The 26,630-nt window shown below is 46.0% G+C and overlaps 1 protein-coding gene across 4 annotated transcripts in view; it reads left to right on the top strand.

The window, feature by feature from the left end:
• The window catches only part of ACE2 (angiotensin converting enzyme 2), a 507,698-nt gene that overhangs the window by 148,955 nt on the left and 332,113 nt on the right, over positions 1 to 26,630 (top strand). For all 4 annotated transcript variants that reach the window (XR_014967783.1, XR_014967782.1, XR_014967784.1 and 1 more), the window contains exon 7: positions 20,044 to 20,141. Coding sequence is in view for 1 of the 4 variants with exons in the window: in XM_085622215.1 (XP_085478341.1) it covers positions 20,044 to 20,141 (98 nt within the window). In the remaining 3 variants the exon portion in view is untranslated. The remainder of the gene's footprint in view (positions 1 to 20,043; positions 20,142 to 26,630) is intronic.

The following is a 26,630-nucleotide window of genomic DNA, read 5'->3' on the forward strand; positions in this document are numbered from 1 at the left end:
GTGGTTAGGCAAGGACCAGTGGCACCTGGGTGGCCTAGGGCCTGGTCTTGGCCGCGGACAGCTTGGGAGTACCAGTGGGGTAGCCCAGTTGGTCCGGAGAGTGGTTTGAGAAGAAACCCCAGGGGTTCACCGTGGCGTAGAACAGGAGGGTGTCCCGGCAGTGGCGGGCCCGCGTCCGTGTTCTATCGCCCCAAGCAGGGAAGTCCATCACGGTGGTGATTGGTCTACCCTGCGTTTTGGCTGGAAGGGGGTTGTGTTGGACTTGGCCCTTCTGGCCGGTTCACCCCGAAACTTTTTGCTTAAAATGGTGACTTGGTTTAGTGATTTTAGTGACTTCTGCGCACTTTACCGCTGTGTCCCAGGGTAAAGTGCGTGCGTGTTGTGAGGTTGGCCTGCCCTCCCATAGGAATGCATGGGGGAATGTATGTGTCCCGGTAGTTCCTGATGCGTGGGGTGTGCAGGCCCGTGTTTGGTATGTGCGGACTCGTGGGAGTGAATGCTGCGCGTTGATGTGTGCGGCGTGCATGTACCTGGTGTGGAAGTGCCACTTCTAGAAGTGGGCACTTCAGTGTGCAGTCTGAAATGTGTGGCTTGTCTGGCGATTGGCTGGTGAGGTCAGGTGACGGACTAGGGAATTCCCCAGAGTCAGGAGGAGTCACCCAGTGGTGAATGGGGAGTTAGCATGTTGATGGCTGGGGAGGAGTGTACCTGGGTCCTGAATAGGACAGGGATTCCCCCACACAATGCTGGCGCCGGCCCCTGTGGTGCGTCTAATGACCCTAGCCCTGCCAGTGAATAGGGAGAGGGGCTGAGCAAAACAAAGTGCTCAGGAACCTGCTGGAACTGGTTCGCCCCTTCCCTGCACCTTAGACAAAGCCTTGTAATGTATAAAAAGGGGCTGTGTCCCCACAGAAGTTGTTCTCTTCCAGGATCCACTTGAGGGGGGGCCTGCTGCTGCTGGGCGCCAGGAGAGACCGCCACTGGGGACTGCCTCCCTGCTGGAGGGCCCTGTGAGCTGGCTCTGGGCCCAGCCTTTGCCCCCTGCTCTCTGAAGGACCTTTTTGGTGGCTGGACATTGCTTATAGCGCCTGGGAGCGCTTCCTGGACTTGGGAGCGCTGTGCGCGCTGTTTTCCTGGACTTGGGAGCGCTGTGCGCGCTGTTTTCCTGGACTTAGCCACCTTCATAGCGCTGGGAGCGCTGGTTTGCTTTATAGCGCTAAGCGCGCTGTGACCCTGATAGCGGGTGCCCACCCCGCTTATTTGCGTGTATTTCGAGGAAGCCTACCCCTCTTACGGCCGGAATAATCACCGCTGCAGCCCGGGCTGAAACCGGAAGTCAGGCGGCTGAGGGCGGGCCTCCGGGACAACCGGAACTTAGGAAAGGAGGGCGGGAGCCTACCCCGCCTCCTACTGCAGCGTCGCGGCTGCAGGCAGGAGCCTACCCTGCGCCCCGGTGTGGTCTGACCGGAAAGTACGATCCAGGCGGGAGCCCACCCCGCGCTGGACTGAGAGGAGGAGCACGGCGGCCGGAGTCGGTGCGGAGGGGGCGCGAGGCACATTGTCGGTGCCTGCCCCTCCGCGTGGAGAAGAGTCCTCCCGTCCGTCAGAGCCGAGAGAGAGAGCAGCCAACGCGGGAGTCCCCTGCAGACAGCCTGGTGAGTGATTGAGAGGGCTGGGGGACTCCGCGCATGTGCTGGGGGTGCGGGGGCAGCGTCCACGAGCCCCGTGAGGCTCCACCAGTGGGGGCATCTCTGTCGTGCCTGCGCAAGGCACCTGGGCAGTGCTTACGAGCCCCGAGGGGGACTCCAGCGAAGAGGGCGATCCTTGTCTCTTTGAGCCCGTGAGACTCCCAACGTTTGGGGGCATGCTTCGGTGAGAGCGCGAGGCGCTCCAACGTGAACACAGCTGGGTGTTCAGAGCGCTCGGAGCGCTCCAACGTGGGGATTGTGTTTTCTCGAGCCCAGTGAGGCTCCAACGTTGTGCTGAGCCACGAAGGCTCTAGGGGGCATATTTTTGAATGGTCCAAGCCCAGAGAGGGCTCCAGAGGCACGCAGAGTGCCTGAAGCTCGTTTTCCAGCTGCCCAGCACTTAGTGGGCAGCTGCCACGTTTAGGTGGGGGACCATTTTCGTTTCAGCTTGCGCAGCTGGCGCAGCTTGACTAACGCAGGGCGTCCTAGCCCCTACCAGGCCAGTTGGCCCAGGGACTGCCACAAGTGGTAGCTCAGGTGGAGTCTTGCGCAGTTGTTCCTACTTGCACCTCTGAATGTGTGCTGATGCATCATGTGCCATTGCTTTTACACCTCTGAATGTTTTATGCATCATGTGTGTTCCTTCCGTGCACCTCTGAATGTGTTTTGATGCGTCATGTGCCATTGCTCTACACCTCTGAATGTTTTAAGCATCATGTGTAACGTTCTATTACCCCTACAGGTATTGTGATACGTAGGTGGTTGTTGCTTTCTCCTAGTACAGGTGGTGCTAGTGAGGTTCTAGTTCCCTGCGTAACAGTCTCCTAAAGTAGTTAGGGTTACGTAGGTGGTACTTCCCCGATACCAGTAAGTACTGGTTGTGTGCTATACATATTATTTTTGTGCTACAGTGATTTTATATATTTTGTGTGCTAAATATCTAAAAAGTGCTAATTCCTGACAGTGGTCCAGGTGGCCCTGTCTTGTACATAATCCCTTGTAAATTCTGCCCGTGCCTGTTGGCACATTGTAAAGTGTGTATTTTTATCTAATGTGTTGTGTATAATACAAAGGTTATTTTTATAGAATACCTTGTGTGGAGTTTCCTTTGTGGTGGGCCTTGGGTGTTGTTGCTGGGTGCGCGCGCAAACGCTTTACACATCGCCTCAGAGATAAGCCTGACTGCTCGTGCCAAGCTACCAAGGGGGTGAGCAGGGGTTATCTTTGGCGTGTAACTTCCTTGCCCTGACTAGAGTGGTGGTTTCTGCCTGGCTTTGGCGCAAGCCTTAGCCAACCCGAAACCGCCAGGTCTAACATCAGCCAAATAGTAACTCTGTGCTTTGTCACTCTAGTGGGTCATGGGCATCTGCAGATTGATATGGATAGCTAAAGGCAAACAGTAGAGCATTAGCAATTTTCTAAAAACACCCTGCATCTAACTTCAGTAGTGAAAGGATATACCTTTCTGTGTCACCAACTCTCTGTGTCTTCAGCATGAAGCGGACTTTTCTGAAACTAAAATTCAACAAGATATAAGTGACCACTGGAAAAATGATTAAACTCCTTACGTATTGGCATTATTAAGTACCTATAACTTCATATGTATGCACAGTATAATATCTATTAACTTAGTTTCTGAATTGTCTTTGGCACAGCTTAAAAGTAATTAACATCTATAATGACTCTGTGATTCCTGATCTGGATGGCATAAATATTACTTACTTAACATCTCTTGTACTTAAATTCATATTGTATACACATATCACCATCAATAGTGATTTGACAATAGAAGCTTTTGTGTGCCTTCATCAAAGAATTAGGAAATATTCATGATATTTGGTTGGCTATAAAAGAGTTTAATGCTTGTTTTCCAAACAGCTTTCTCGTACAGTACTTGTATGTGATATGGATGTCTTCCAAGCAAACACTTAAGGAAGGTATTGTTCCACCAACATGAAACACAAATAGACAACGCGAAGATTCTGGGTACAGTAACATGGAAGGATGCCATGGAACATTAGGGCAGTTACAACTGGCAATCCAACATGGCGGATTCTGTATTCAAACCTTCTGAGAGTTTGGGAATTCCTAGGAACTATATATTCTGTGTGAGCAGCATCACATAGCCATCATGCGCTCATAGCCATTCGCCAGGCTGCGTCAACATTCAATGCATATTGTCGGCTTCTCTACCTTTGGAGCGCACACACAGCTCAAGTGTGCCGGTGCACTCCCCTAATCCTAATCCTAATGGTAAACCCTGCCTCCTGACAATAATGCACTGTGAGGAAATCTATATTTTGCTGCTCTACCGATTGTTCTGCCTAGACATCTGGTATCTGACTTCTGGAGTAGATGAGGCCTGTTGACCAGACCCCAGCAGTAATTGGAAAAGATAATAATTTTTACCATAAGGTTGCCACAGCTGACATTTTGGTAAGTCATCTGCAATTGTGGGCAAAGGTTTTCCACAGTAGCACAATGTAAAGAGAATGTTTTCTTTACTTGCATGTAAAACGATAACAGACTTAATATGTCCATGTCTCCCCCAGCGGTCTGTGCAGCCTGCTTAAAAACCTTAGCTACCTTCCTTTATGGAAATGTTACAAACTACCATTTGCAGCATATATACAATTCAATATGAGGAATCCAATGCAAAGATCAGATTTCAAATGCCTTTCCCACTCATCCAGGTTTTAAATCATGAACTATAAAGGGACTGAAAGTTGGTGCAGTATTTAGCAAGAGTCCCACACAAAGAGTGTAGAACAGGACATAAAACTTGCTTCAAGATCTCCACATCACATTTCCTTGTGAATAGACCCAGCAACACCATGGACTTTTGAGAACTGGAATCTTCCTCACATAAATGGGGCATACACATCCTGACAACTATCACAGATGGGGACTTTTACTTCTGATTTTCTTTGTTCCTTGCTGGGAGTATTGGGGCCAGCCTTAGGACCTGTTCAGGAAAGGATGGATGCAAACTCCAGAGGACAAGGTTGAAGGCATTGTGTTGTCCTGTGGTGAAAGGACAAGCTTTTCTCTAAAAATAGTATATTCCTTAGGGCTCATAGTGACCAAGAGAAATATTGCCCATCAATGGGGATACCTGAACCCGCCCGCACTTACTGGAGGGCTCATATGGATCTCTACGTGATAGCTGAAAAAGTGACTTACCAGACGAGAGTATGTCCCCGAAAATTTCGTAAGATCCAGACTCCTTGGATACAATTTTATGGGCTAGTGTAGAGGGGGAAGACGACGAGGCAAAGCCTGGGAGTCGAAGAGAGATGAAGAAACTCACCCCTTTCCTCCCCCTTTCCCTCAGCCTCCTAGTCCTCCTGTGTCCCTGTGCCCTTTGTAATTTTGCCAGATTTGGGGGCATATTATCAACGGCCAGCGATAATAATCGCTGGCCGTGCTTAGTGATAATATTATCGCAGGCTATCTCTGGAATTTATCGCCCTGGTAGTGCATTAGTAACAACGCGTTTCTCCAGGGCAATAAAAATTGCAGAGATAGCGAGGTTATTGCCCTTTTGCAGGGAACATCGCTGGTTTTCCAGCGATGTTCCCTGCAAAACGGCGATAACCGTATTTGAAAAGTTTAAGTTCTGTATTTCATAACCATAATGTTGGTTGGTGTTGCTGCACATGCATTCCTATGTGGAAATCTTTGTTGCTTGGCCTAAACAATCCATGGTGACCAGGCATTGCAAACAGAAACTAGTTACCTCTTAAAAGTCAGATTATTTTGGACTGAAACCAGTGGTGGCTGGCGTCTACAGGGTAGGGGGGAGCGTGAAAATAATATATAAAGAAATACACTTACCTGAAGACGAACACGACTTCCTCATCACCGGATGACTTCTTTCTTCGACTGGAGCCCCACCACCAGGAAACTCCCATGACCAATCCTGGCACTGCCTTCATGCAGCATGAGAGCTGCTCCCTGATTGGGGGGAGCAGCCTCATGTGGCACTCCACTGCGCTATGCCGACCTGCACTTGCTCTAACCCAGCTGTCTTAAGAAAGCTGGGTTAGAGATGTCTAAAGTGCGCATGTGTGGCTGGCCATAGCACGACCGCTGGCCAAAACGTCATGCACACTTTAAACAGTGCATAACAGCCTACCCTCCTCCCCACCCTCCTCCCTGCTGATGTCACTCAGCAGGCCCCACCATGTCCTGACGTTCTGTTCGGGACGGGGGTGAAAAATAAAATGGTAATGAATTACCATTTTATTTTTCATCACCTGGGATAATTTAAGTGAGGTGTCGCTCCTCTGCTCCAACGGAGGAGCCGTCCCTGATTGAGATGTCTCTCTCTTCCCTTGCCTTCTATAAGCACCTTGAAATATGACAAGAATTCCAAGGAAACAACAAATTAGATTGGAACTAACTGAGAGGGAAATAAGTGTATAAAGTGGGAAATAAGATAAGTGGATAAGATTCGGAGTTCACTAGGAGGAAGAAGAAGAAGAGGCCGATTTAGAGTTTGGCAGAGAGGGTACTCTGTTGTAAAGGCAACAGAAAACCCTCTCCACCATACTGAAGGTCCCCATGCCTCATTTACAGCCCAGCGGAACTTTAGTATGTCGATTGCGGAGGCTATTTTGTCTCCGTCACCGACATACACCTCCGATGGCCGAACAAAGTAAGGGCCGCCGGAGGTTCCAACATTTGTGCACCCTCCCCATTTAGAATGGACAAATAAATGCAAGTTTTCACTGATCGTCATTGCCAGTTAAAACCTGCCGGAAAGGGGCCCTCCCAACCCACTCCTGCACCATGGGAGAAAACTCCCATGGCGAGGGGTTCATTGCTTTTTAAAATTTTCAAAGCCATAATCCTGCTTTGGGATTGTGTTTTCAAAAATAAAACAATTTGAAATTTTGCTGCACATCTCCGTCATGTTGACAGAGCCATCCGCCAAACTTTCAATGCATCAACAGAAACTGCAGTGACAGCTGTTCCTGCCAATGTAAGAGATGTCCACTGAGCTGGCAAACATCTCTACAGTTGGCGGGTGGGTATTCCCTCAGGCTGACGGACTACTTTACTCTGACGCCCTAACAAAGTAAATCCTCTTCACCAAACTCTAAATAAGGCCCTAAGTCCTTAACTAGATGAATGTCAGGAGAAAGAGAATTCTACGTTCCTGGATCACTAACATGGAAAGTCCATTATGAGGTGACTGATCCCATGTACTGTTGCATTATAAGGTGCAATTTTGTCACATTCCCTTCCTGCAGGGAGAAACGGATCCTCTAGAGTGAAACAGGTTTTAAGCACATTAGACGGACTGGTTCACTTTGATGGCTTTAAATATAATAGAGAGAAATTTAAAGATGGCACAGCTTTGAGAGGGGCCCAGTTGAAGGAGATAGCAACATACGATATGATTGTGTTTCATTGTGTAGAGAGCCACCCGGCCTCTGCAAGACAATGTATCCTTGCATCAGCCCTCGTGACCGGCTCAGTCCGAGGGCATAAATAAACGGGCCTCAGGTCGCATGTGACCTTCCTCCGACACACAAGCTAGAGTACGCGTGTTGTGTGTTGTGCCCTTCTAGCAGGCCAATCCCTACAGTAATCAGCCCCTTTACACTGGCGTTGAGGAGTGAGACGGGCTCACGTCTTTCACACGACGCGTGCCTGCCGCCCTGCAGCCCAGTGGCTTTGCGACCTGCATGACGGGAGTCTGCTGCCACTCGACTCACCATCATCGATGCGATCCGGCTCCCGCTGACACCCAGCAGTTAAGGGCGGTGAGTCACCAGCGTGCATACCAAGGCTTGGGCGGGTGCAGCGCAGGGAGACGTCCGCCTCACCCAGGGCAGGCTCAGCACAGACGGCGAGGCCCGCCGTGTGTGCGCGTAGACACGAGGGTGGGAGCTTTCCGGCCCAGCACAAGGCGAATCCCAGGCACGAGGGGCCTTCGCAGTGCAGTGCAGGACCTCGCTGAGGAAAGGAAGGCCCAGACAGCAGCGGCAGGTGCTCGAAACCGCACCATATGGCCCTGGTCCTCTAGAGAGGCGCAAATTAAAAAAAAGGAACTATAAAACAAAAGTGAAAGCACACTCACAGTCTCCCATAAAGACTGGACAACCAACAAAGGCCAAGGGAGAAAGAGGGCTCAGGGAAGGCACAAAGGGCACACCTGCAGAACCACAGAGCACAAGGGGAAAGGTAGCATCAAGACACCAGAAGTCTGAGACAAGGGGTAAAGAGGCACCAGAACACGCACAGTGCAAGACAGCCTCTGAAAAGAAAAGCGCCACCAAATGTAAATGTAAATGTAAATTTGATACTTGTATAGCGCACTACTCACTCGCAAGGGTCTCAAGGCGCTTGTACGAATACCGCTGTGGAACCCATCCTGGCTTTCCCTGTGAGGCGTCCACTCCTGGGCACTCCCAGGGTGGAGGCCAGGCATCCTTAGCGTTGTGGGGGCCGTTGTGGAGATTAAGCAAGCTATTGCCCAGAGTTGCAGAGTGGGACTCCATGATTGGAATAGGCACCGAGGCGAGAATTATCAGGTCCGTGGAATTTTTGAGCCCAAGACCCGCCGAGGCGGGGAATTGAACCCTGGTCCCGGGCTAGACCTCTGCATCAGGGTCTGCCGCTCTAATCATTGACCACCAAGGGGTCAGCATGGGAGATCCACCACCACCCCAACAACAAGCTCAAGCACCACTAGCGCCATACACTCATGCGTCAGTGACACCGATACCGCCGTTCAGATAACTGGTGGACCTGGCCACCGCGGCACCCAGGTGGAGGCTCTGGGTAGGCCGCCTCAATCATTAGCTCACAGGGACACGCAAGACTGATGGAAGAGTGAAACTCTCCCTACTCAAGCACTTTGGGGGGGAAAAACTATACAAGCTCTTTGAGACACTGCCAGACACGGGGGCCACTCATGAGTATGATGCAGCAATTGAGGCCCTGAATAGGTACTTTGACCTGCAGATGAACCCGGACTACTAGCGGTTCAAGTTGTGCCAGGCTCAACAGACAGAAGCGGAAACAGTAGATATGTTCTACGCCCGGATCTGGAAGCTCGCCACGACATGCACGGGAATTGATCAGAATGAGGAGATCAGGGCCCAAATCATACAGGGGTGCAAGTCCGTTGCCCTGCGGCGCCAGATGCTTAGAAAACCAGGGATTTCGCTGGACGAGATTCTAATAGGAGATCAGGGCCCAAATCATACAGGGGTGCAAGTCCGTTGCCCTGCGGCGCCAGATGCTTAGAAAACCAGGGATTTCGCTGGACGAGATTCTAATACTCGCCCGCTCCCATGAGCTGTTGGACAAACAGGCAGATGAGATGGAGGCAGTTCAAGTGAGGAATACACCAACCACGTTGGCGCCAAGATCGGCGCACGTGAAGGGAGATAATGTAGACGTCGTGCAGAGGCGACCTGCACCAAACCAAAGGCGGGTCACAGTAAGCCGGCCTAGTTGCAAGTGTGGACACTTCTGGTTTGATCATAAGAAACAGGACAGACTTGCTCAAAGTGTGGCATAGACAACCACTATGCCAGTGTCTGCCGCAGTGGCAGAGGGAGGTCCCGCGGAGGCGTGACCAGAGGGCAACCAACGACCCTCAGGGACCTCATGCTAGAAGATCGGGAGAATACAGAGGCCCCACCCGAACAAGGCGCTACCGCCTACTAAGAGGACGACGATGACACGTTTGTTATCTCATTCGCAGGCATACCAAGTCGCAAAGGAAGCCCTGCCCCAAAGTGACGACATCAAAACCAACGGGATTTCAGTACAGGCCCTCATCGACACTGGGGCGTCTGTCAACTTAGTGGACTCTGACCAATATGAAAAGCTGTAGCCCAAACCGAAACTAACACCCAGCGCTGCAAAGATCTACACGTATGGTGGCACCGAACCCAAACCAGTGCGGGGATGATGGAGGACGAGATCTCCAACGCCAAGTATTCTGTGTAAACCACCTTTCACATCATGGAATGAAAGAAAGGAACGTTGCTGAGCTGCCACACAGGGGTAGACTTGGAGCTGGTATTCTTTGCCAAGCAGGTCCATGAACACCATGCTAAAGACATGATGAAGGAGTTCCCACAACTCTTCAAAGGACTGGGCAAGCTCCGGGGATGCCAAGTGAGGCTACACATCAACCAGGGCATCCAGCTACGCGCACTTCAACACCAGCGCATACCGTTCTATCTTTACCCCCTGGTGGAGCAAGAATTGCAGAACCTAGAGGACCTTGCCGTAATAGAAAAGGTGTCAGGACCCACTCAATGGGTATCCACGCTGGTGGTAGCGCCCAAGCCGAAGCAACCCAGGGCGATCCGGTTATGTGTACATATGAGGCTCCCTAACCAGGCCATCCGCGTAGAGCAGCATGTGACCCTGACGATGGATGATATTGTAGCGGACTTGAATGGCGCCCAGTGGATCTCAAAACTCGACCTGAACTCCGGTTACCATCAGCTGGAGTTAGCGCCAAAGAGCTGCTACATCACCACCTTCTCCACGCACGTGGGACTCCGAAAGTACACCCGACTCAACTTTGGATTGTCATCCGTGGCGGAGGTCTTCCAGAACGCTATCAAAGAAGCCCTCTCCGGCCTCGTCGGGGTGATAAATCTAGGTGACGATATCCTGATATATTCACAGAGCCTGGAGGAACACCACGCCAGGCTGAAAGCCACATTACAGAGGTTAGCCGACTGCAGACTCACCCTCCACAAGAAAGATTGTGCCTTCTATCAAGGGTCAATAGACTTTTCCAGCTATGTGTTCTCGAGAGATGGACTTCGTGTCGATCCTCGCAAGGCAGAAGCCCTCTGAAATGCCCCAGTGCCACAGAACCCCACAGAAATAAGAAGCTTCCTGGTGATGGTGACATATTGTGGAAGGTTTCTCCCAAACCTTGCTATGATATCTGAACCACTACAACAACTGACCAAGACCGGGACACCCTGGGAATGGACTCTTCGAGGAGAAGTGGCATTCCAAGGCATCAAGAAAGCACTTTTGGATCAAATGACGATGGCCTACTTCCACCCCAAAAGAAAGACAGAGCTGGTTGTCGACACCAGCCCGGTGGGGCTAGGGGCAGTCTTACTGCAAGAATACACCAAGGGAACCTGCATCCCAGTAGCCTATGCCAGTCGCGCACTATCTCCAACTGAAACAAGATACGCACAAATAGAGCGAGAGGTCCTCGCCATAAGATGGGCCTGCCAGCACTTTCATCTCTACGTATGTGGCCACCCTTTCAGAGTAATAATGGACCACAAACCCCTCAGTCCAACTGCAGGCTCTCATTCCAACTGCTATATCGACCGGGTGCGGTTAACCCAGCCGACTTCCTGTCGAGACACCCCACGACAAGGGAGGGGGACCAGGTCCCGGATGACACCGCAAACACCAAGGCTTTCATATGCATGATCGAAGACAATGCCTGCCCTATTGCAGTCCTCAAGGACGACTTGTGCAATGCCACGGAAGCGGACTACACCATGAGAAGAGTTAGAGAAGCCCTGGAGAAAGGGCGGTGGCATCGATTTCTGGATGGTCTCTCCTTACTCACGGCAGAAGAGCAGAACTCCCGGCGACAAATATTGAGGGTAAGACACGAGCGCAGCATCGACGGGTCCGGGCTGGTTCTCAGAGGACAGAGAATCGTAGTGCCCAAAGACTTACACCAACGGATGGTCATCCTGGCCCATCAGGGTCATCAAGGCACAGCCAAGACAAAGGCCCGGCTCTGAGCAAAGGTGCGGTTCCCCAGCATAGACAGCTTGGTGGACAAAGAAGTAAGGAAGTGCCATCCCTGCACGACCACTGGTGCGGACCCTGCGCCTGCGCCCGTGATCACTGAATAACCTTGCTACACGCCATCGGCCAAAGTAAGTGTTGACTTTGGAAGCTTCCCGGACGGGCGGCATACCATGGTCATCTTGGACTCTTTCTCTAAACTTCCGGTGGTTGAGTTGGTACCATCAACGGCGTTCACACACGTTCAACCGGCTCTAGAAAATATCTTTGCCACCTTTGGATTGCCGGAAGGAGAAAAGTCTGACAACGGACCACCCTTCCAGGGTCAGGACTTTCACAACTTTCTGAAACGGCGAGTCATCTGTCACCGCTGGATCACACCCCAATGGCCTCAAACCAATGGCGAGGTCGAGCCGTTCCCAAGGACCCTCAACAGAGCACTGCGAATAGGAGTGGAACAGCAACAGGACCCGGAGACATGCCTCCACCAATTCCTGCTCACCTACCGGCAGACACCTCACTCGACCACGGGGTGCGTCCCAGCTACGCTCTTCTTGAAACGTTCCCCAACGGACTTCATCCCCGAAGATCCCAACTGCGCACTGCCAAGTCTGGACGTAGACCGAACCCAACAGGAACGCAAAGTCACTAATGAAAAGGCCACAGCAAGCCGAGGGGCCAAGATTCCAGCTGTGTGTGTAGGATCCCGAGTGGTCCTCAAAGATCGTCACCCAGGCTGGAAGTTTCACATACCCTACGAAGCGGAGTTGTGAATTGTTACCAGGGTGGATGGCACTATGGTCATTGCTCGGCGAGGCACACGGTGGTGCGAAATTTATCCTGGTTCGAGGAAGCCATTGGTGCCCCGCACCCCAATCGGGCACCGGAGGAAGAGGAAGAACCTATAGATGTGTTCATGGGACCAACAGCAGGTCCAAGAGTGATTCTGGCGCCGGGATGCGAGAAGTACACCAAGGGAATGTCCTCGGGGCTCACCCGGAAGTGGAAAGACAGAGGTTCCAGGGGAGCATCGCAACGGACCCGGGTGAAATGCCACCTCGCAGTCAACAGTACCTGCTGAGACCCAACCCCACACCCACCCAGAAGCTAAGGGACTATGCGTGCTGAACCTCTGACGAACCTCTCCGACAGCTGCATCGAAGATATGCTGAGTTAACACTTTTGCTCTAATGTTCCTGTCCTCTTTCTTTTCCACTATATTTTTTAAATTGTGCATATTTATATAGCGCGAACTCGATTGGAGCGCTTTACATGAGCACCTTATTTACATTACACATTCAGGCACGAGGAGATTGTGATTTGCCCAGATCACAGGATGTGGACGCGACCTCGAGGCTCGAACCCTGGTTTCCAGCACCAAAGTCGGCAGTTTAGCCGACGGACCACATCCTCTCCCCTACACCCAAAGGAAAGGAGGGGTATAGAGGGCCATCCGGCCTCTGCAAGACAATGTGTCCTTGCATCACCCCTCGTGACCGGGCTCGGTCCGAGGGCATAAATACACGGGTCCCAGGTCGCACACACAAGCTACGCGTGTTGTGTGTTGCGCTCTTCTAGCATGCCAAACCCCTATAGTGATCAGCCCCTTTACACATTGTTCCTTGTGTGAGGTGGCACTGGCACACACATAATGTACTTGAGAGGAAGAAGAGACGCTATTTGTTTTATATTTCAAACTATTTTAAGTTTGAAACGTTCAGTATCAGTTAAATGGCTCCATCTTGTGGCCTAATGTGAAACCACTTCTGAATAGGTACAGAAGAGCTGTCTGTTCAACACCGCTCACACACATTTGGCTGGCTGGAGTGGCAGGAGAAAAGGAGCTGCAAAACATGTGCCACATGCCGCTAACTAGCCAGCACACTTTCTTAAATGACCCATAAGGCCAAGCAAAAGAAGATCTATTTGAGGCAACCTCTCTTCCCACATCATGAGCTATACAAGCGTTGCCAGCGTCCGCCGGTGTTGGCTGTCCCTTCTACTTCTCTGGTGTTACATGACATGGGTTGTTGGCATACTGAGTAACTGGCCAGATGGCTGACCCAAGGGCGTGACGGCTGAGACGTTTTAAGGCGTAGGCAAAGTGGGATCTGGCCCGGGGCCCCAACATTTCAGGGGGCCCCTGATCGAGCCAGCTCTGCTTTGCAGAGACTCTTGCCCTGATGACCTCCAATAATTCCTAAGCAGATTGTTTCAAATATCATTTTCCTTTCCTTTACTTTTTAAGTAGGTGATGCTTGAGAGTCATTTTTCAGAGAAATGTTGTATTATGTTTCACACAACTTCCATAAAAAAAGTTTCTTATAGATCAAAACAGACCCTCACATATCCATGTCACAGAGATTACTTGCAGTAATATTACTGCTGTGTTACAATATTGAAAACAAGTCACTATCCCTCAATATTAGCTGTCAACACATTTAGAATTTAGACCAATGTGCCTGTGCGCTGTCAGTGACCTGGCCAAAGAGGGCTCGAAAGAGATGAAACTTCAAAGCTGTTCCAAACAGGGGCTCCAAAAAACGTTTTGCCCAGGGCCCCCAAAATCCTTAAGATGTCCCTGCATGACGGTGGTAGGTGTCTGGTCTGCATACATGCTACTTCCAATTAACCCCGAGCTCTGGATGCACATTACCAAATGTGTATTGTGAACGGTCCTAGTTGTCCAAAAACCATGATCCTCTGATCGCTAAATAAGGTGGGAGATGTGTGAAATTAGTCTAGGGGTCTCCTGCAATATTTTGGGAGCTCTCTCTTCGCCACCTACATGTAAATGATCCGTTTGTTCTTTTAAACTGTGTTTTGTAATATTGGCATGTTGTACACATAGGCTCCATTAAATCCAGACAGCAAAAAATAATTAACGGCCTTTCTTGTGTTGAAAGATGAAAAAGAGGTAACCAAAATTATTGAATCAGATCTTTACATCTTTCCACGTATCTTTACATTGTGAATACATTTTTCATTTACATTTTTGTATTGGCATTTAAAAGAAATGCACAAAACAAACTTAAAACAGAACCATCATTAGCATCTAGATATATAAAAAACACGTATATAATATATCAATTATAACAAACATGTACTTGGTTGAACAGTTACTGACTGTGGTAAATGAAATATAGAAAATCAGTAGAAAAAAGAACATAATTAAAGAAAATATATAGTATAAAAGAGAAAGACAAAAGAGTCAAATTCAAATTAAAAATAGATCTTAACATAGATAGGCTCCTGTTAATATTCGTTTACCAGAGCAATAGAGAGGAAGAGAATAATAAAAGTAATACATTATAAAATAACAAGCTTGGTAGAAGATTGGTTACTAAACAATTAAGGAACAGTAGCCACAAATATCTGTCTAATCTTCACTTGAACTGTATATGCAGGAGCATTATCAACTCTATGATTCGTACAAACCCCATTCCACCATGAATGGTGTAATAATTTATATAACTGCTCCCAATAAGATATAATTTATTTGAATGCTATTGCAAAAAAAAATTAATTGCTATATTTATTCTGATAACTATTGTTTTCCTGAAAGATACGGAACCAATTAAAAACATTTTTAGAAGCTAAAGGAACATTAGTGCTAAGAATTCCATAACATTTTAACAATATCATTTTCCAACAAGAACGTAGAGTTTGTGCAATCCAATAACATATGTATCATTGCAAGAACAGTAGGCCTCAATTTTGGAGTCCATATACTTACACACAGTTGCAGGAGAATAAAGAACTCTGATATAAATGGAAATTTGAGTACATTTTTTTTTTTTTTGTCCTCATATGCCACCAAGGTTCTATATGCGCAATCAATCGGCTTACAAGCAATATGCTGTCACAGTTCATACCAACTGGGGGGGATAGTCATGGAACCGGGGCCTCGTCCCACAGCAATAGGGCTTGACATACCAGCGATCGCCATACCATAACCTCAGAAGTTCAGCCAGGGTGCTACCCAAGTGCTGAAAAAGGAATCAGAGCACCGCTTATACCAAGCAGTGGGATAGATGGCTTAATCATTGGACCTGGGGAAAAAAAAAAAAACAGAGTCTCACTGATCCCATTTAAGAAGGTGCCAAAATGATCTTTTGTCTGGATTCCCAGCTCTAGCCAAATCAAACTTAGAAACATGCAGGGCAGAGGCGTACCAATCATTGATAGAAGGACGTAAAGGGTCCTTCCACTTTCTGCATATCTCCCTTCTAGCCAATAGTATAGCGTAAAACACTAGCTTCTTCGCCGAGCTGGAGACCCCCTCTAAGATTCCAAAAATCACCAAATTTGAGTACATTTATGATGCTTATGGAATTCTCAAGGAATTCCTGACTATGTAATTGTTGAAGATTCCCAATGATACTCACAAGTAGCCATTAAGGCTCACAGAAATATAAAGGAAAAGATTCCTCATGCGGGGATGGGAACAGAAAGATGGATTTGCTGTTGGTGTTGGTGTTTTTTCTTTCTCCAACAGGATCATATTACCCCTGTACAGAAAACCATTCTCCAACATTTCTTCAAATTTGGGACTGCTGCTTTCCCTTTTGAATCCTGATCATAATTTTACTCCTTTCCTTCGTGGGTGTACATATTTGAAACTTTTTGATGTGAAAAACTACTTTTAAATATTTTATGATTATCTAGACACTTGCAATTTTTCTGGGTATTTATCTCACTTTTGCAAGTAGACCTGCTGCAGAAAGTCACATACCTGCTTTTTGGAGCAACTACATAGAAATCCCAGTGGGCAAGCAGTATTTACATGTGCAATGATCCCATTTATGAGGGCAGAATTACACCATTCCTGATTTTGTAAATTAGAAATGGAATTATACCTCTTAAATATGAATGTCTAAGTGTTTCCTACATACATCTTAGTGACTATGTCCCTAAAAGACTATACCTCATAACTATAGTCCAACGCATATTGCTATTTTAAAGGTTTAAACAATAACATTTGTGCCCAGAGATTTTGGAGAATGGATAATGATGTTCTTTTACCAAGTATGGCAGCATTCAGGAACACAAATGTGGATCTTTGAAACTTGAGGGTGAGGGCTCAATGAAATATTATGATAATTTGCACAGAGCCACCCGTGCTGGTATAGCTCAAATAGACTATATTTTTCTGTACTCTTTTTCTGTTGATCAATATTTTTTACATTCTTTTTTTCATGGTGTCTCTCATCTACGTCCCTCATTCTAAGGTCCACACTGTTACCGGGAGGTAATGCCATCCAGGAGAATACTGATGCACACGATAGAGCATCCTTTTATTCACCTCTTTTAGTAACAATGTTAACGCATTAGCTTTGTAGCAAAGTGTCAGGAATGGCCATCACATAACTTCATTTGATAATCACAAAAGATAAAACTCTTTTTCCTCTGACTCCATGTATTTTTGTACGTTAAGCACCTGACGACTGTATGACGGTACTACACATACTAATACCTCATGTGCCATTACAAAGCAGATATTACTACGCTAGTACCCCTATAACGACCTACCATTACAACGCATACTTTTACCAACCATATGCCTTTACCACGCATGCATTACAAAACAAACAAAAACAACAAGGAGATGCCAATACTGATAATCCATTTAGTTTTTACTTTAGGTAATGCCTAGAACAAATCTACAGCAGCCTTGAGCAATCTTTTGCTTAATTTTAATTTTATTGAAACTAATTTAACATTTTAAGGTTCCAAATTAATTCATTATTTGAAAAACCAAATTACTTTCATCAGAACAATATCTGTAAAAACAACCAATCAAAAATGTATTCGACAGGACGAATACATTTTTGATTGGTTGTTTTAACAGATATTGTTCTGGCTATTAAAAGGCTATTAAAAACTTGCAGCATTACATGAAAAATAAATTAATAGAAAAAGTTAACAACATTTTTTTTTTATCTTGTCATTGGCTAAATGAAAGAACATTCTATGCATCGTTACATTAATTCATACAGCATTCATATGTATGTTGATGGTTTCAAATGATAGAATGATTCCTTCTGCAGGGACTTATGGGTCGGGCTACTGGAATTATGCGTTTGTGCCGATGCTGTGTTTTTCTCATACTTGTTGATTTGCCAAATAATCCATTATCTGCTAAATAATCTGCAGATTAAAAAAATATATATTCTAGCTCAAAACCTACTAAAAAAGCAGCAACATGTGCTGGCGCTCAGTGGAAGGTCCTTTCCAAAGGTTGAGTGGTTACTTTTCTGTTGCTTATTGTTATACTTTGGTGTTAAACTGGTACCAATAAGGTGCATTCTATGCCCATACAGTGTTAACAAGTGTAAAAAAGTCAAACTAATTAAATAATACTCACAAAATGTGCAGCATCATGCCACATAATTTACCTTTTGTTGCTGTATTCTTTAGTCAACCCTGACACATAATTTAGCCTTCCCCTGCCTTATAATTCCAGTGGCCCTGCCTACGTGTAACAGGTAAGACACTTTAATTATTCTCAGCATGGTCACCGCAGGATTTCATTCTTATGAGGCTGATAAAATGGGTGTCTCATGGTCGAATAATAGGAACTCTTGTGACTATATGTAAGGCTCCCATACAATGGAATGGCCAAAAGAAGCAACATTTCAGACAAAAAGACCTGGACAGACTCAAAGCCAGATGGGAGAACGAGAGGCCCAATACAAATGGATTAAAGGAGGGGTTCCAGGGGGATAATTCTAGGGTTCAGGGTGGGTTTTAAGGGGCCAGGGGGGTAATTTTAGGGTTCCGGGTGGGTATGGGATTTGGGGTGCCAGGGGGATAATTTTAGGGTTCACGGTGGGTATGAGTTTTGGGGTAACAAGGGGGTAATTTTAGGGTTCAGGGTGGGTATGGGTTTTGGGGTGCAAGGGGGGGATATTTTAGGGTTCAGGGCGGGTATGGGTTTTGGGGTGCCAGGGGGACAATTTTAGGGGTCAGAGTGGGTATGGGTTATGGGATTTGGGGTGCCAGGGGGCTAATTTTAGGGATCAGGGTTTGTATGAGTTTTAAGGGGGGTAAATTTAGGGTTCATGTGTGCTCCAATTCTTGCCAAACATCAAATGCAGAATTCACCACTTTTTTTCTCAGCTTGCCCTGAGCATTACCCGACCCTGATTGTCTGCCATTTTAGCCCCACCCCTATTGATTAACATTAGCCACGCCCCTTCATTTGCCAGGTTAGCCCCCCCCTCCCGGAAAAATTTCTGTGGACGCCCATGCCCGACCCCTTTTACCCTAAAATAGTAAACCCCCACCCCAGGCCCTATCCCCCTTACCTGTCTCTCCTTGTGGTTTCTCTCTCTCCTCGAGGTTCCTTGTTCCTGCAGTCTGAAGGGCGGTGCACATCGTTATGAGGAATCTGAAGAGCCTCTGTTTCCTCACAACGATGTGGATCACCTATATTTTTTTTCAACGTATGTGCTTTTTCCACACATACCTTTACAACAAAATTCATTGTAAAGGAATGCGTGGTAAAAGCACATGTGTTTAAAAAAAATGCGTAGTAAAGACTACGCGTTGTTACAACGCATGCGTGGTAATGCTTGTGTTGTAATGGCATGCAGGATAACAGCCGCGATGTAATGGATGTTACCCCTTCAAGACAAACATAATGCTCATGCATTGCTTTTAGAACTGCACCAGCAGATAGAATGTTTACAAGTGTTAGTAACCTGTTACAGCAATGTACCATTTCTTGCTCACTTAACCCATTATATGTGTGAAGAGGATTCAGAATTAGCGATGAACCACAAATGTTCTGTTCTAGAGAGTGTCCATATGAAGGTGGGTGGACAGAAGTCCCTATATGAAGCCCGGTTCAAAAATATCTTGCCATGACATCCTCTTGTCGAACTCCTGACTTACTCTTGAAGTCTAGGGGTAAGGGAGGAGTAAACCGCTTGAATTCTAGAATTAAGCCTGAACTCACCCAGGTCCAATTCGGACTTAATTTCAAAATAAATCTGCCATCCATACCTTCAAACAGCAAAATCTCAGTGAATTTAGCTCAAAGTTTGGACTATCTAGACACTTCATGACATCAGGAAGAAACAAATAACTTGTAGAAAGGCAAAACCATTTCAAATGTACATTTTGGTCACGCATAGATTGGCCTGGATTCTGCCACATGCTTTCATGCATTCAATGAACAGTCAAGTTATGCTGTCATTCAATATTTTTACATGAATGCTCCTGTCTTTACACTGTATAGACCAATATCATTTAGGAGTTAAATTTACATGAATATCCAAGGGGATTACTTGCTGATTTATAAATTCAGTTTTGGTAATTTTATGAGAATACACTTTGTACAAAGGGAAGGTAAGTTCAATACTTAGGTACTTTTCCAAAACTCTTAGACCCTCCGAAGATAACTCCTTCACCTGGATAATTGTGTGAGGTATTCATTATGAAAAATGTTGAACTAAAATGGAAATCATAAACCTTTAGTTTTCTAGAAATTACATTTATGAGAGAAAACATAAATAATTTGTCCTCATTGTATTCAGGCTAAACAATCTAAATATATACTTTTATTTCTTAAAAGGTGACATGTGGGGGAGGTTTTGGACAAATCTGTACCCTCTCGTAGAGCCCTATCCAGCCCAGCAAAGCATTGATGTGACAACCACTATGATTGAACAGGTAAGAGTGAGACATGTATGTTTCACTAAAGCATGTTATTTAGCAGAAGACCTGCTGAGGAAACTTCCTTTCATAAGTAGAAAGGTTACATGTACTGAGTTCATAAAATGTGGTCTGGGTCAGATTTAGCACCCGGTGAAATCTTAATACTTGGATAAAATTGGTTAATGCTTATGGCAAAGAAATATTGGGGTGAAGTGAAAAATGTCACGGTAGGAGCAGCTTCAGACGGAGGGAGACAGATGATTAAGGCTTCTCAGGTCTATACAGTAATAATTAGTTCATTGTTCTACATATTGTAGGTTGAAGCAAAATGGGCAGGGGTTGAGGATCTTGTTGTATGCTCACAATGATGTTCTCCAGAGCTGATGTGTGTTTTTTAAAGAAAAGCTATTTTCAATTGGTGGCAGGTCACATATTTATTTTTCAGAACAATCAAGTTCTTTTTGAAGTTTTTGAAGTGGCTAGGTGACTATCTCCTGAAAGAATCTAGGCTTTCTTGTTGCAGTGCTCCCGAATGCGTCTTGCACACTCTTCTTCCTAGCACCAAGACCTTCTGGGTTTCTGGCACAGTGCCTATAGGAACCAACTTATTACCATTCCGGTGCATTTGGCTTCTCAACTGGAGCTGGCAAACCGTAACACCCTCTGGGTGTTGGGACATTGGAACTACACACAAAACGTTATTCTCCTTCCAAAGCCTCTCAGATGCGGATAAGGATAAGCGGACAGTTAACACTGTCAAAGAGTCCAACTCTGGAGGATCCTCCTAGAACTGAAGGAAAGTCTATCCCAATCTAAGCTTTTAGCAGTTCTAGGGGATTTCATCCTCAATGACGCATTAAGCCTTGTGGCTTATGCGTAGTGTGGGAAAAACAGTTGGTTTGTGATTGTGCGCCCTCACCGTGTAGTAAACTCACAAACCCTCTTGGGTCCAGTCATGCGAGTTTGCAAAACCTTAGCTAAACCCCAGGTAGCTGTGACTTTGAACAGTCGATCTTTGTCAAAGGAAACAAGTGAAAATCATTTTGAAGTAACAAAACAGTTGAAGACAGAAACATGACACAAACAGAATCTAACACCAATTTATAAAATAGATCCAATTTTTATCAATTTTTAGACATCAAAATGAACAAAATCCACCAGAGGGTTCCGGAGATATAAATAATTAACCAAATAAAAATTCACTACTTTTTCACTTGAAACACAAAGAAGCATTGACAACTACAGTGGTTCGCGGTTCACTTTGCAAACTCTGGAAAACGTTTATACAGTTGTAAACTACTACTCCAGCTCGTGTGGGTGACCAACTCCAGCAGAGAGCAGGTAACAAAGGCCAATGAGGCTTGGTAATACAGTCACCTCACAGTCAAAGCCTTCTCCAGTCCAGTTCCAGGCACTATGGATGAACTGCCATAGACTATACTGGAGTGGTCCTGGTCCTGATGCAGGATTCTGAAGGATGCTAAGGATGCTGATCTGGTAACAAGGGTCTTCCTGGGGTCTCGTCATGGTGTGGAAATGTGGATTTTCCTGATCAGTTATGTCCCCTATCTTGGACCCCAACGGTTCTATATGCATGTCACAAGTACATGTATGTTCCCTCCAGTTCCAGTTTCTAAGACGCAACATATGTGTGTCTACCGTTGACATGTTCTCTGTCAGATCCGCCATCACAGGGTTGGATATTCGATTCCTAAGTATGAAAAGCCACCGACTTTATATGGCTAAGTTACTCCATTTTTACAGTTCAGGCAAGTAGGCCCGATTCTGTCCTCAAAGCCTTTCCCTGCTCTCTGTCTTTGTCAGCTTCAGCTTGAGCTCGCATCTGTATCCATGAACTTTGTCCTACTCCCTGTGCAGCTAACGGTGACTGCCTCGGCCAGTTTTCGCCTGTCTGCCAAGAAGTTGTATTTCACCTTCGAATTATCTATTTTACTCTTCAGCCGATGCATTCCTGTCCAGTGATTTAGGTAAACATTTCCTTTAGCTCACAAGCAAAGGACTCAGCCTTTCCGTCCTCCTGCAAGTGATTCATAGCCCTGTTGCCATGGAAAGTTTTCTATCCCTCGCATCTCATATAGACACTTGGACGCTTGTACACGCACACAGTCAGTATAGAATAGATTCTGTCCGAGAGTTCTTCCTTGTGGATAACATAGTTCTTTAAACATAGGATGTTAGATATGATTTGGGATTAGGTTGACTTGACCCCAGACTTCTCGTCTCCACATGTAGAGCTAAATGTCAAGTCCCCTTCACCCCCTAGTTGCACGTCAATTACACGTCATGCTGCCGCGCGCGCATCTATGCCAAGTATTATCTTATAGATCCACCTATGTCTGATAATTCTAACCAATCATGTTTCTTTTATTCCTTATTACGCCTAGTTTCGATTATGTCACTGTTTTGTCACTTTTCTTATCAAATGTTACGCCTTCTACATTCGTTTCATTGTAATGCACTTATTATAAAAATACATGTCTGTTAATGAATTATTGTACTTCACTTCCTGAACCTTCGTGGTGACGGAACCTGAGGGCCGCGACTCGAGTCGGCCATTTTGAATGGAATAAAGCCCATTAGAAAACCTCTTATACCACGGATTCTGCCTCTTGTTATTTTGAGCTATTTACTTTATTTTAAGATTCCGTATGAAATTCAGTCCGGTAATATTTATTTTATTTACCACATAATGGCGCCCGAATAGGGACACTTTCTCATCTCACGCGCCGGCGGTGCGTTGCAGGCCCGGTCTCCTGCCACAGCTGGACGGACCATAAAACGCGTACCAGCAGGATTTCCTGTAAGCTCCCTCCGGTCAAGCGGGGGCGACTGAGGCTGCGATCAACCCAGACGAGGCGGTGAGAAGTGCGAAGTATCCCGACCAGAGCCTAGCTGAGAGAGCAAGATCCGAGGTATACAGAGGCCCACCAGGTTTTCCGAAATCCCGACGTCCAGAGGGTCCGATGTCCGCAGTTATCGAGTCCTGTCCATTCTCTGAGGCCTTCCGTTTCAAGGAGCTACTCGGTGAGTACCATCGCCGGGGAGGCGTGTTGACGCGCACATAGGTTGTGCCGGTCAAGACGGATTTGGGTACACAAATCCGGTCTGCACTGTTTAGCAGTGTATATGTACTGTTTAGCAGTATATCAAGTATTCCGAAGTATTCAGTTATTGTCAAGAATTCAGCGTGGTGATTAGTTAGGCAGACTGTCATCATTGTCGACCATTGTTATAATGTTTAATGTTTAAAGTTTAAAGTATTCAGAAATGTCTTGCATATTGTGGTATGAATGACTGTTCATTGTTCACTGTTCATTATTGTGTTTCTCGTATTAAGCAAGTTCAAGAGTAAGTATCAGGTCAGTTGTCAATATGCCGCTCTTCTCGAAGTTAAGACAGATTACTACCAGAAAAGGGGTGCTTGAAGAAGCAGTTCCTATTCCTCCTAGAGACACTCCAGGACATTTCATGTACCATAAACATGGCTTAGATGCCATATTGTTTCTTGATCTATGGGCAGATTATACCAAAGGATTACCGGAAAGTCAAAGGTGGCCCATAGCGGGAACCTGGGATGCAGAGTGCATCATGAAAGTGGAGGAAGAGTTATGGAAAAGAAAGGTCAGACAGTCACAGAAAGACGCTGTTGAGTTATGGCGTAAAGAATCTCATAGACGAACAGAAAAAGCACGTAGACAAGAAGAGAGGAGTAAAGAAAGTTCAAATAAAGTTCAAGAAAATCTATTAATTGAGGAAGGTATCCGAGTGAAATCAGAATAAGTGAATAGACAAAGAAATGCTCTTATGAATGGTATGTATCCCCTTCTAGCCGAAGGACTACCTAAGGCTGCTCCAGAGATACCAAAAGACTTGCCACCCCCATTATTTCCAATTAAGGTACATCCAAAGGGGCATCCCAGAACCGCAGAAGATGTTTTTCTTTCCTCATATCTAGACGATGCAGCTCCCGAGTATGCTAACGCCACACCACATAGACCGTCTGGCGGAGGGGTCCAACGTCAGGAGCAGGTATCTGTCCCCGTGCAACAGCAAGTCCCGATACAAGCTTCGGCAAGCACATCTGTTTCCGCATCTGTCTCCGCAGTCGACTCTACAGAGGTATCGACACCCATAGTTGCTGTGTCACGTTCAACAAACCCATTCACACCCGACGCCCCAGATAGGGCCACGGGAGGTGCTAGCAGTACTTTTACACCACCTAGAATAAATAAACTTGTCTTTCAAGAGTCAGCGCATTCACGTACACCTAAATTCGTAAGTGAACGTACGCTTAAAGAACTCCTTGTAAATTGTAGATATGACCCAGTGGTTGGTAAAGAGGACGAAATGGTCCTGGCATCATTACGTATCAGGCGAGCCGCAGAATATTTAGCAAGGTTACCAGGGATGACTACGCATCTAGATAACATATATCATTTTGTTCAAACAGGACGAGATCCAGGATGTATTAACAGAGCTATGGAATTCCAGAAAGTAGAGATACAGGGGGAACTGTTACGTTTCCTCATAAACTGTGTAATCAGAAATCAAGATCGTCCGGGGGTAGACCCGAATGCAATGCTTATTCTTACAAGATGGAGTCAGAATATATCAGAAGGGAGACACGATAAGCAAAATTGTATAATAGCCATGTGCCGAAAAATACGTAAAGAAATAGAGCGTATTCATGAAGAGAGATTGGGAACAGACGAGTTTGAGCAAGATGAAGTGTCCGAATCAGGGAATTCCGCAAGACAGTCAGAGACCATAGCTTATGTAGGCAGAGGAAGATCTTGTGAAAATACTAGATGTTTTTCTGATCCCATACACTCCGTATGTCCAAATAATAGCAGAACGTATCCGACGCCTGTAATAAATCTGAAGTCTCCTGAACATTCGTTTCAAGCCGCAGATAAGATACTACGAGAACGAAGAGGTTACCACCTCCTCGATTCTATGGATGAGCAAGAATTAGCCAGATCAGCCGTTCACTGGATTGACAGTCCTGAAAAATACGGTGATGAGACCGTAGCACACACGTTTCTCAACCTCAGTACAGATGAACAACGCTTAGCTGGAATCTATATGATTCAGCAACTTCTCATATTATATAAGAACCAACATGCTGACCCTGGTCCTTTACCTGATATATTAACGGAACTACTCACAAACAGATGGAGAGGTTCTAGTAATAAGCTAATTAAAGAGATATTAGTGTCACGTAAGCAGTACGTCCTTTTTGTAAGTCCGGATTCTCTCTCGCTGCCCCACAGAGAAAGAACGCCGTACTATATGGATAGACAAAATCCTTTACGAGAAGTGCACCCAATAAAAGGCGAAGACAATGAGTTTCACCGTGTATTTGTTTACACACCCATATCAAAAATGGAATTATTAGAAATGAAGAAAGTAGTACCTAGTCATGACAAAGACCCAGCGGGTTTCCACCGAGAAATTAAAGACATGTTACTGATGGGAGAGTACACCTTTCCTGATATTATGACGATATTAAAGGTGCTTTTGCCTGCTGGCATATATGAAAAACTGAAAGAAAAAGAGTGGGAAGTGGGAGACCAAAAGATAGACTGGACAGCATTAGCAGAGGAAGAAAGGAGCCGAGCTGCAGGTTCAGGGCTCGGGGATAAAGTTAAACTGTTACCAGGTTTACTAGTACAGGTACTGCCACGTTTATTAACTACAAAAAAGGAAGATTGGGGTGCAATCACAGCCTGCAAACAAAAGCAAGATGAAGACACAAGCGATTATTATGCTCGATTTGAAAAATGTTTTGGTATAAATAGTGGTATAAAAGCAAGTAGTGACTCATATCCACATTTATTTGTGACAAAATTGGTGGAAAATGCATTGCCTCCAGTGAAGAATAGAATATTGAAATTCGAGAGTACCTGGCAAAGTAACACTCCGTCGCAAATGCTACAAATGTTACAGTATCATCACAATAGAATTAGGGATGAACAAGAACACGAGCATAGACGCATGAAGGATACAAAAATGAAAATGCTAGTTTCTCAGACAGTACCAGCAGATGGTCACAAAAAGGGTGTGACACATTCTGGTGATTCTGCAGTTCCTGTAAAAGGAACCTGCAATTACTGTAAACAACTAGGCCATTATGTACATGATTGTCAAGTCCTGAAACGTAATATAGCTACAGGTATTGCAAAAGAGAGACCACGATTAGTTAGACAAGATCAGAATGAACAAGGAGCTATGCAGCATGGACAGTCCATGCCAGTTCAGCAACAGTCTATGCCAGCCTCACAGCAACCCATACAGTTTGTGCCAGCTGCACCACCGTTGCCTGCTACTGCCACACAAACCACAACACGACAAATGTATCAGACTGCACAGTATGAATACCCTGAGTATCAGCGCTACGCATGAACCAGCCTAGAGAGGGAAGTCGACTTACCGCTTATCGAGATTCCTGTAGATCAAGAAGGACCTTATGTACATAGTGAA

Source organism: Triturus cristatus, chromosome 8 (genome assembly GCF_964204655.1).
Source record: "Triturus cristatus chromosome 8, aTriCri1.1, whole genome shotgun sequence".
In the NCBI taxonomy this organism is placed as follows: Eukaryota; Metazoa; Chordata; class Amphibia; order Caudata; family Salamandridae; genus Triturus; species Triturus cristatus.